The 12,463-nt window shown below is 41.2% G+C and overlaps 1 protein-coding gene across 1 annotated transcript in view; it reads left to right on the top strand.

The window, feature by feature from the left end:
* The window catches only part of LOC110508253 (piezo-type mechanosensitive ion channel component 2), a 210,139-nt gene that overhangs the window by 143,865 nt on the left and 53,811 nt on the right, over positions 1-12,463 (top strand). The window contains exons 35-36 of the mRNA XM_090225642.1: positions 8,912-9,114; positions 11,842-12,018. Of these exons, the coding sequence (XP_090081768.1) occupies positions 8,912-9,114; positions 11,842-12,018 (380 nt within the window). The remainder of the gene's footprint in view (positions 1-8,911; positions 9,115-11,841; positions 12,019-12,463) is intronic.

Raw genomic sequence — 12,463 nt, 5'->3', positions numbered from 1 at the left:
GGAGAGTAAGACAGGGGAACCCGTCTCAACATGACAGAGAGTAAGACAGGGGGACCCGTCTCTACATGACGGAGAGTAAGACAGGGGAACCCGTCTCTACATGACGGAGAGTAAGACAGGGGAACCCGTCTCAACATGACGGAGATTAAGACAGGGGGACCTTTTTCAACATGACGGAGAGTAAGACAGGGGAACCTGTTAAGAAATTTAAACGTGACTCTTCTACAGACAATTTCATATTTTCACCACCAGGAATGGTAAAGGTCGAAACCCATCTGTTAAAATCAATAACTGACAAATTGTGTCGACTGGGTATACTTGAATTAGTCAGTGAGGATATAAAAGAGTTGTAGGCCTCGGGATGAGTGATGAAAAAGCTGCGATACTGGAGAAAGACACAAAAAAGTCAAGACAGTCAATTTAATGAACTGAATTTAATGAACTTGAAAAGGAGAACGCCGTTCTGAGAGAAGCCTTACTGGACATACAGACTAGATCCATGAGAGAGAATCTGGTACATACAGGTATCCAAGAGAAAGAAGGAGAAGTTCCTGAATATGTAGTTAGAGAGTTCCTCTTCACAGCGCTTCAGATCCCACACGAAGCTATCGACAAAATCCAACTTGAACATGTACACCGCTTCGGACAGAGAGGGCAGAGGTATGAACGGCCAATCGTTGCCAAATTTGCTTTCTTTAAAGATCAAATAATGGCTAAAAGCCTGGGTAAAAGACTTGCTGGCACGAAAATAGGCACGAATGACCAGTTCCCGAAGGAAACTGATCGAATGACCAGTTCCCGAAGGAAACTGAACGAATGACCAGTTCCCGAAGGAAACTGAACGAATGACCAGTTCCCGAAGGAAACTGAACGAATGACCAGTTCCCGAAGGAAACTGAACGAATGACCAGTTCCCGAAGGAAACTGAACGAATGACCAGTTCCCGAAGGAAACTGAACGAATGACCAGTTCCCGAAGGAAACTGAACGAATGACCAGTTCCCGAAGGAAACTGAACGAATGACCAGTTCCTGAAGGAAATTGAACGAATGACCAGTTCCCGAAGGAAACTGAATGAATGACCAGTTCCCGAAGGAAACTGAATGAATGACCAGTTCCCGAAGGAAATTGAACGAATGACCAGTTCCCGAAGGAAACTGAATGAATGACCAGTTCCCGAAGCAGGAATGACCAGTTCCCGAAGGAAATTGAACGAATGACCAGTTCCCGAAGGAAACTGAACGAATGACCAGTTCCCGAAGGAAACTGAATGAATGACCAGTTCCCGAAGCAGGAATGACCAGTTCCCGAAGGAAATTGAACGAATGACCAGTTCCCGAAGGAAACTGAATGAATGACCAGTTCCCGAAGCAGGAATGACCAGTTCCCGAAGGAAACTGAAGGAATGACCAGTTCCCGAAGGAAACTGAACGAATGACCAGTTCCCGAAGGAAACTGAACAAATGACCAGTTCCCGAAGGAAACTGAACGAATGACCAGTTCCCGAAGGAAATTGAACGAATGACCAGTTCCCGAAGGAAACTGAATGAATGACCAGTTCCCGAAGGAAATTGAACGAATGACCAGTTCCCGAAGGAAATTGAACGAATGACCAGTTCCCGAAGGAAATTGAACGAATGACCAGTTCCCGAAGGAAACTGAAGGAATGACCAGTTCCCGAAGGAAACTGAACGAATGACCAGTTCTCGAAGGAAACTGAACGAATGACCAGTTCCCGAAGGAAACTGAACGAATGACCAGTTCCCGAAGGAAACTGAACGAATGACCAGTTCCCGAAGGAAACTGAACGAATGACCAGTTCCCGAAGGAAACTGAACGAATGACCAGTTCCCGAAGGAAACTGAACGAATGACCAGTTCCCGAAGGAAACTGAACGAATGACCAGTTCCCGAAGGAAACTGAACGAATGACCAGTTCCCGAAGGAAACTGAACGAATGACCAGTTCCCGAAGGAAACTGAACGAATGTCCAGTTCCCGAAGGAAACTGAACGAATGACCAGTTCCCGAAGGAAATTGCAGAACGCACATAAAGTTAAAGGAAAATAGATTGAAAGGGAAACGCATAGCTTTCGTAGTCAATAAACCGTATATTGACAGCCAGTTGTTCAGAGACACGAAGACTACTCCATGGCTATTTAGGAAACAAATAAACACCCAATTATGGCCCGGTTATGGATTGTAATAACACAACAAAAAATATAGCTTTTCTGTCTATCGTCAAAGCTCACTAATTGGAACACAAAAGCACTAATTCAACATGGTGGAGATAAAAAACTCAGTAAACAGAAGGCCCAGTATGTGTGGATGGCGTGGTGTGTGTTTATTGGTGTTTGGGAAAGTGTAGCGTTGAGAGAGAAAGGAAATGGTTGCATATCCCAGAACCAATGTATTGCTGTGAGAGAGCTTTCAATGTTGTTCAGATGATGGATATACTTTTACAATGAATTATACATCTTATTTATTTATTGTCCTATCATGGTGGAACAGTGTTTTAAAATAAATGATTCATTTAATTTATTTATTGTCCTATAATTGGGACCTACATTTTTAAAATAAATTATACATTTCATTTATTTATTGTCCTGTCATGGGGAACTACATTTTAAAAATAAATTATACATCTAATTTATTTATGAGCCTATATTGATGGAACGGTCCACAACCCTATACCCTAGACACCCACCTAAATGACCCAGATAATAAAGAGATACTAAAGAGAAGTCCCTAACTGTTTTATGGGTCTTCTGTAAGCGGTCTGTATGCAGCCAAAATGCAGTCAGAGACCAAGAGCAGCACTGCCCGCTCAACCTAGGTTATGTCTAAAAAAGTCCGTTATAAATTCTTCTGTGCATCTAGTATCATCTAGTAGGCTTTGATTAAATTTCCAATATCCAATATCCTCGCTCCAACACTTTTTTTGTCTGTCATAGTTGAAGTATACCTATGATGAAAATTACAGGCCTCTCTCATCTTTTTAAGTGGGAGAATTTGCACAATTGGTGGCTGACTAAATACTTTTTTGCCTCACTGTACATGGCGGAAGCTTAATCAAGCATCTTGATTACTTTCTTATATCATTCTCTCTGGCACCAAAAGTTTAAAAAGTGTTGATAGGGGACAGAACGCGGTCGGATCGTCACATAATTGGCATATATATTACTCTTACAGAATTTCCATGTGGGCGAGGATATTGGAAATTTAATCAAAGCCTACTAGATGATAACTTGTTTAGATCAAGCAATTTAGATCAAAAGAGTCCATATTAACAAAGGAAATTGAAGGACTAACAGAACAGTTAGATAGCAATAAAAACTGTACCATAGAGGCACAGAATAAGTTAGAGGAAAAACAAAAAGAAATGGAGGAACTTACTCCAGAAAGATCCAGTGTAATAGATTATAAAAATAAAGCAACTGGATGGAATATGGGGAAAAATACACCAAATTATTTTCAACAGAAATGCTACCAAAACAAAATGTGTTGAAAATTGTTACAAATGGAGTCACGCATGATTCACCAAATGATATTTTGAAAGAGGAAGTAAAGTACTTTAAGAATTTGTTTTCATTTCAGTCTCCTCCATCTTCACTAACTGAAACTAATTGTATGGATTTTTTCCTTATTAATAATGTAAAATTAAAATTAAAATCTGTACAGAAAGACTCATGTGAAGCCCAAATTACAGAGGAAGGACTTCTTGATGCAATTAAAGCCTTTACGACTGGGAAAGCTCCAGGACTGGATGGCATACCAGTGGAAGTATACCAAACTCCAGGGCTGGATGGCATACCAGTGGAAGTATACCAAACTCCAGGACTGGATGGCATACCAGTGGAAGTATACCAAACTCCAGGACTGGATGACATACCAGTGGAGGTATACCAAACTCCAGGACTGGATGGCATACCAGTGGAAGTATACCAAACTCCAGGGCTGGATGGCATACCAGTGGAAGTATACCAAACTCCAGGACTGGATGGCATACCAGTGGAAGTATACCAAACTCCAGGACTGGATGTCATACCAGTGGAAGTATACCAAACTCCAGGACTGGATGACATACCAGTGGAGGTATACCAAACTCCAGGACTGGATGGCATACCAGTGGAAGTATACCAAACTCCAGGGCTGGATGGCATACCAGTGGAAGTATACCAAACTCCAGGACTGGATGGCATACCAGTGGAAGTATACCAAACTCCAGGACTGGATGGCATACCAGTGGAGGTATACCAAACTCCAGGACTGGATGGCATACCAGTGGAAGTATACCAAACTCCAGGGCTGGATGGCATACCAGTGGAAGTATACCAAACTCCAGGACTGGATGGCATACCAGTGGAGGTATACCAAACTCCAGGACTGGATGGCATACCAGTGGAAGTATACCAAACTCCAGGACTGGATGGCATACCAGTGGAAGTATACCAAACTCCAGGACTGGATGGCATACCAGTGGAAGTATACCAAACTCCAGGACTGGATAGCATACCAGTGGAGGTATACCAAACTCCAGGACTGGATGGCATACCAGTGGAAGTATACCAAACTCCAGGGCTGGATGGCATGCCAGTGGAAGTATACCAAACTCCAGGACTGGATGGCATACCAGTGGAGGTATACCAAACTCCAGGACTGGATGGCATACCAGTGGAAGTATACCAAACTCCAGGGCTGGATGGCATGCCAGTGGAAGTATACCAAACTCCAGGACTGGATGGCATACCAGTGGAGGTATACCAAACTCCAGGACTGGATGGCATACCAGTGGAAGTATACCAAACTCCAGGGCTGGATGGCATACCAGTGGAGGTATACCAAACTCCAGGGCTGGATGGCATACCAGTGGAAGTATACCAAACTCCAGGACTGGATGGCATACCAGTGGAGGTATACCAAACTCCAGGACTGGATGGCATACCAGTGGAAGTATACCAAACTCCAGGACTGGATGGCATACCAGTGGAAGTATACCAAACTCCAGGGCTGGATGGCATGCCAGTGGAAGTATACCAAACTCCAGGACTGGATGGCATACCAGTGGAAGTATACCAAACTCCAGGACTGGATGGCATACCAGTGGAGGTATACCAAACTCCAGGACTGGATGGCATACCAGTGGAAGTATACCAAACTCCAGGACTGGATGGCATACCAGTGGAAGTATACCAAACTCCAGGACTGGATGGCATACCAGTGGAAGTATACCAAACTCCAGGACTGGATGACATACCAGTGGAGGTATACCAAACTCCAGGACTGGATGGCATACCAGTGGAAGTATACCAAACTCCAGGGCTGGATGGCATACCAGTGGAAGTATACCAAACTCCAGGACTGGATGGCATACCAGTGGAAGTATACCAAACTCCAGGACTGGATGGCATACCAGTGGAGGTATACCAAACTCCAGGACTGGATGGCATACTAGTGGAAGTATACCAAACTCCAGGGCTGGATGGCATACCAGTGGAAGTATACCAAACTCCAGGACTGGATGGCATACCAGCGGAGGTATACCAAACTCCAGGACTGGATGGCATACCAGTGGAAGTATACCAAACTCCAGGACTGGATGGCATACCAGTGGAAGTATACCAAACTCCAGGACTGGATGGCATACCAGTGGAAGTATACCAAACTCCAGGACTGGATAGCATACCAGTGGAGGTATACCAAACTCCAGGACTGGATGGCATACCAGTGGAAGTATACCAAACTCCAGGGTTGGATGTCATACCAGTGGAAGTATACCAAACTCCAGGGTTGGATGTCATACCAGTGGAAGTATACCAAACTCCAGGGTTGGATGTCATACCAGTGGAAGTATACTAAACTCCAGGGTTGGATGTCATACCAGTGGAAGTATACCAAACTCCAGTGTTGGATGTCATACCAGTGGAAGTATACCAAACCTTTTGATATACTCAAAGGACCATTATTACCATGTTTTATCCACTCCTATATAAATGGTAGATTATCAGACATGCAACAAGAAGCTCAGATATCATTATTACTGAAACAGGACCCAAGTGGTGTATATAAAGATCCAGTCCATTAATACAAATGGAGGCCTGTTACACTTCAGTGTTGTGATGCAAAAAATCTAGCAAAATGCTTGGTGCATAGAATTAAAAAGGTTTTGTCAGATATTATTATTCATCCTAATCAGACAGGTTTATTACATGTACGATACATTGGAGATAATATAAGACAAGTACTGGAAACAATAGAACACTAGAAATATTGGGGACACCAGGCCTGGTTTTCATAGCTGATTTTGAAAGGCTTTTGATAAAGTACGACTGGAGTTTATATATAAATGCCTAGAATATTTCAATTTTGGGGAATCTCTTATAAAATGGGTTAAGGTTATGTATAGTAACCCTAGGTGTAAAATAGTAAATAATGGCTACATCTCAGAAAGGTTTAAACTATCAAGAGGAGTAAAACAAGGTTGTCCACTATCGGCATATCTATTTATTATTGCCATTGAAATGTTAGCTGTTAAAATTAGATCCAACAATAATATTAAGGGATTAGACTTGGCTTAAAAACTAAGGTGTCATTGTACGCTGATGATTCATGTTTTCTTTTAAAACCACAATTAGAGTCTCTGCACGGCCTCATAGAGGATCTAGATACTTTTGCTATCCTCTCTGGATTACAACCAAATTCTGATAACTATATTACGTATTGGATCACTAAAAAATGCAACTTTTACATTACCGTGTAGTTTACCAATTAAATGGTCTGATGGAGATGTGGACGTACTCGGTATACAAATCCCAAAAGAAAGAAATTATTTCACTCCAATACATTTTTATAGAAAGTTAGCAAAAATAGGTAAGATCTTGCTACCATGGAAAGGAAAATACCTGTCTATTTGTGGCAAAAATCACCCTGATTAACTCCTTTGTTATATTACAGTTTACCTATTTGCTTATGGTTTTGCCTACACCTAGTGACCTGCTTTTTAAATAATATGAACCAAAAATATTCAATTTTATTTGGAATGGAAAGCCAGACAAAATCAAAAGGGCCTATTTATGAATATGAATTCGGAGGGCAGAAATGATTAAATATTAAAGAATTAGACCTCTCACTAAAGGCATCAGTCCTACAAAAGTTATACTTAAATCCAAACTGGTTCTCTAGTAAATTGGTAGGAATGTCTCATCCTATGTTCAAGAATGGCCTTTTCCCCTTTATTCAGATTACACCTGCTCACTTTCGGTTGTTTGAAAACGAAATCTCCCAAAAAATGGTTATTTTCTAAACAAGCCTTAGAAAGTTGGTTGCAATTTCAGTTTAAACCACTTGAAAAAACATAACAAATAATACAACAAATATTGTGGTTAAACTCAAATATACTAATTGATCAAAATAAAAAAGAATTGATATCATAAATAGGACTGGTGGAGTTATGTCACACATGCAGCTAACACAGACATATGGAAAAATCTGCTCTACCCAAAATTACAACCAACTAATTGCAGCATTACCACAAAAATGGAAGAGGCAAGTAGAAAGGGGGAAAAAGTAAGGAACTTGTCTGTTGGCCCTGTATTAAATAACATAAATGGTTAAAGGAGAATTGATACATGTAAAAACATATTCCAATTTCATTTAAGGACCAAAAAACTGACAGCTGTGCCATATAAATTGCAAAATAGTTGGGAAGAGATTTTCGATGTACCCATTCCATGGCACATGCTTTATGAATTGATACGCAAAACAAAGCCGGATTCAAAACTTCACATTTTTCTATTTCAATTACTATACAAAATTATTGCTACCAATAGAATGTTATATAAATGGGGAATACAATCTTCCCAGCTCTGCAGATTTTGCTGTAAGGAGGCAGAGTCATTAGATTATTTATTTTGGTATTGTCCATATGTAGCTCGTTTTCGGTCACAGGTCCAGGAATGGCAGAAGAATTGCAACATTTGCCTAGAACTAACGCTGCAGACAGCAATACTGGGTGATTTGAAAAGCCGTACTCAATCAATCAATAATATAATTATTATTTTAGCAAAAATGTTTATTTTTAATTTACAATCTGTAGAAGCTATGAGAATAGAAAGGTTCAGTACTTTTGTGAAGCATCACAGCACAGTTGAAAAATATATGGCAAATAGAAATCCAAAATGGATGGTGTTAAGAGATAGATGGGAAAATGGCGCTGAAGTGTAGGACTAATAACAACAAGATAACCAATGTAAAACATACGGGGTCTGTACAATGTATATAGGTTCAGAAATGTTGTGAAATAGCACAGTTACAAATAGAAATCAAACTGGATGGACATCAGAAATAGAGGAAGGACTAAAAACAAACAAAATATAACTATTGTAAAATAGACTGTGTCTGTAAAATGTGTATAGTATGTATAAACTGAAGGTAGAAGCCTAAGTGTTTATTAGTTTACTCCAATTGGGGGAAGGGTGGTCGGGCTTGGGGGAATAATAAAGGAATATTCTTAAAAAAGTATGCATATATGTGTATTTGTATGAATGTTTATGTATACATATATATATATATATATTTACCCCATAAATATATGGGGGATTGGAAATGATGCAGACAATTACATTGATGGAAGCAACAATCTTTCCGCAATATTAAAGCTGATCCACCCCTTAAGAAAATAATAATAACAATCTTTCCGCAATATTAAAGCTGATCCACCCCTTAAGAAAATAATAATAATAATTAGCAAAATAGAGAATCAGTGACGATCTTGATCCTAACCATAAAACCACTCCCTAGAGGGTAACGTCCTGTCCAGAGTCAGTATCCATGTGTACTCCCAGAAGCAGATCAATCAATGACATCATATATATAACCTATATGTAACCTATATGAATGTGTAATTCCCCTACAGGGTAACGTCCCATCCAGAGACAGTATCCATGTGTACTACCAGAAGCAGATGCGTATATACATGTCGCAGGGCTCCAGTCTGGACCGGCTCATTGAGGAGGACAGTGTGTCATGGTCTCACAGGGTCCGTAGAAGGAGAGGCAGCTATCGTATGGAGAGCCAGGACTCCATTGTATCTATGGCCTCCAGGGATAGTATATCCAGGTAAGCAGGTTTGGGTAGGTTACTTTCTAAATGTAATCTGTTACAGTTACTAGTTACCTGTCCAAAATTGTAATCTGATTACATTCGGGTACTTTTAGATTACTTTCCCCTTAACCGCCGTGAACACCCTCACTTTGTTGAGCTTCCTCACTGGCGTGAGGGAACACAGCCGACGAATCGGTGCAACTACAAGGGTGTGCATTATACAGTCGGATATTCTCAATTGGAAACCCAGTCGTGTCACCTCTGCGGTGCCGATAGTTAAGAGGCATTAGAAGAAGACACAAAATGTATGTTACCAATTGAACCCCATCTCTTGCAGGATAAATCAATATTACAGTTTATATAGCTGGCCAATTATATGGATGTTAAATTTGACTTTATGGGTTGGTTATGTAGGCTTCATCTAACCCTTTGGGGACCTTTAACAGAATGTGACTGGCAGAACGGGTGTTGTATGTGGAGAATGAGGGCTGCAGTAGATATCTCAGATAGGGGGGAGTGAGGCCTAAGAGGGTTTTATAAATAAGTATCAACCAGTGGGTCTTGTGACGGGTATACAGAGATGACCAGTTCACAGAGGAGTAGAGAGTGTAGTGATGTGTCCTATAAGGAGCATTGGTGGCAAATCTGATGGACGAATGGTAAAGAACATCTAGCCGCTCGAGAGCACCCTTACCTGCCGATCTATAAATTACTTCTCCATAATCTAGCATGGGTAGGATGGTCATCTGAATCAGGGTTAGTTTGGCAGCTGGAGTGAAAGAGGAGTCCACATTCAGTCAGCTGTATAAGGAAATAAACAAACAGGAAACCACTCACCCAGAGGCAGCGCTCCTAGTGGCCGGAGACTTTAATGCAGGAAACTTAAATCAGTTCTACCAAATCTCTATCAACATGTTAAATGTGCAACCAGAGGGAAAACAATTCTAGACCACCTTTACTCCACACACAGAGATGCGTAGAAAGCTCTCCCTCGCCTCCAAATGGCAAATCTGACCATAATTATATCCTCCTGATTCCTGCTTACAAGCACAAATTAAAGCAGGAAGCACCAGTGACTAGATCAATAAAAAAGTGGTCAGATGAAGCAGATGCTAAACTACAGGACTGTTTTGCAGCACAGACTGGAACATGTTCTGGCATTCCTCCGATGGCATTGCGGAGTACACCACATCAGTCACTTTATCAATAAGTGCATTGAGGATGTCGTCCCCACAGTGACTGTACGTACATACCCCAACCAGAAGCCATGGATTACAGGCAACATTCGCACTGAACTAAATGGTAGAGCTGGCACTTTCAAGGTGCGGGACTCTAACCCGGAAGCTTACAAGAAATCCTGCTATGCCCTCAAACAGGCAAAGCACCAATACAGGACTAAGATTGAATCGTACTTCAACGGCTCTGACACTCGTCGGATGTGGCAGGGCTTGCAAACTATTACAGACTACTAAGGGAAGCACAGACGCGAGCTGCCCAGTGACACGAGCCTACCAGACGAGCTAAATCACTTCTATGCTCGCTTTGAGCCAAACAACAATGAGGCATGCATGAGAGCCCCAGCTGTTCCGGACGACTGTATGATCACCCTCTCCGTAGCCGAAGTGAGTAAGACCTTTATACAGGTCAACATTCACAAGGCTGCAGAGCCAGATAGATTACCAGGACGTGTGCTCCGGGCATGTGCTGACCATCTGGCAAGTATCTTCACTGACATTTTCAATCTGTCCCTGGTTGAGTCTGTAATACCAACATGTTTCAAGCAGACCACCATAGTCCCTGTGCCCAAGAACACTAAGTTTTGGAACGGCCTAGTCAAAGTCCAGACCTAATCCTAATTGAGATGTTGTGGCAGGACTTTATACGAGCAGTTCATGCTTGAAAACCCACAAATGTCGCTGAGTTAAAGCCGTTCTGCATTGAAGAATGGGCCAGAATTCCTCCACAGTGATGTGAGAGACTGATCAACAACTACAGGAAGTGTTTGGTTGGAGTCATTGCAGCTAAAGGAGAAACAACAGTTAGTTAGTGTAAAGGGGGCAATTACATTTTCACACAGGGATTTTGCATAACTTTATTTATGAAATAATATATGTAATTGTTGCGTTATTTGTTCACTCAGGTTCCCTTTATCTAATAGCTGACTTGCCTAGTTAAATAAATGTTCAATACAAATTAAAATAAATTAGGTTTTGGTTGAAGATCTGATGGGATCCATGGGAGACTCCTCTGTCTGTCTGTCTGTTCAGTATTAAAAATATGCAAAAATAGAGATAATTAGAAAGAGGGCAAATGCTTTTTCACAGCGCTGTATCTTCGAGAGACTGAGTAGAGATATCCTGTTATTGAGATATCCTGTTATTGAGATATCCTGTTATTGAGATATCCTGTTATTGAGATATCCTGTTATTGAGATATCCTGTTATTGAGATATCCTGTTATTGAAATATCCTGCTATTGAGATATCCTGTTATTGAGATATCCTGTTATTGAGATATCCTGTTATTGAGATATCCTGTTATTGCTATATGTCATTCTAAGGCTTGATCAGTATCTTCAGGATACAGGCTGAGAGATGAGGCATCACATTCTACAGTACATTCGGCCATAACCTCCCCACCAACTTTACCATTTGGAAACTCCCACATCGTTAGCCGTGTCATGTGAAAGCCATGTTGTAACCATTGTGTCATTCCACTCGTTTATTTCTCATCTCTCCGTCAGTGCCTACACTGAGGCCACCATGCTGTTCTCCCGACAAGACACGCTGGACGAGCTGGACGGAATGTCGTCAGACGTTCCCATTCCCAAAACCAGCGAGCGTGTCCGGCCCAAACTCTGTAAGATTTACGGCCTGGACGCCTCCAAATCGACTGACAGCAGCAGTAGCCAAGTGTCCAGGTGCCTGGTCCAAGCCAAAAACCTCTTCCTCTTCCTCTTATTCCTCCTCCTCTGTTGATTATCACCCATGTTTTGTTTATGGGTTGTTGATTATCACCCATGTTTTGTTTATGGGTTGTTGATTATCACACATGTTCTGTTTATGGGTTGTTGATTATCACACATGTTCTGTTTATGGGTTGTTGATTATCACCCATGTTTTGTTTATGGGTTGTTGATTATCACACATGTTTTGTTTATGGGTTGTTGATTATCACACATGTTCTGTTTATGGGTTGTTGATTATCACACATGTTCTGTGTATGGGTTGTTGATTATCACCCACTCTCTGTTTATGGGTTGTTGATTATCACACCTGTTCTGTTTATGGGTTGTTGATTATCACACCTGTTCTGTTTATGGGTTCTTGATTATCACACATGTTCTGTTTATGGGTTGTTGATTT

Source organism: Oncorhynchus mykiss, chromosome 28 (genome assembly GCF_057628025.1).
Source record: "Oncorhynchus mykiss isolate SJ-2025 chromosome 28, ASM5762802v1, whole genome shotgun sequence".
Classification (NCBI taxonomy): domain Eukaryota; kingdom Metazoa; phylum Chordata; class Actinopteri; order Salmoniformes; family Salmonidae; genus Oncorhynchus; species Oncorhynchus mykiss.
This window is presented reverse-complemented; position numbering and strand designations above follow the sequence as displayed.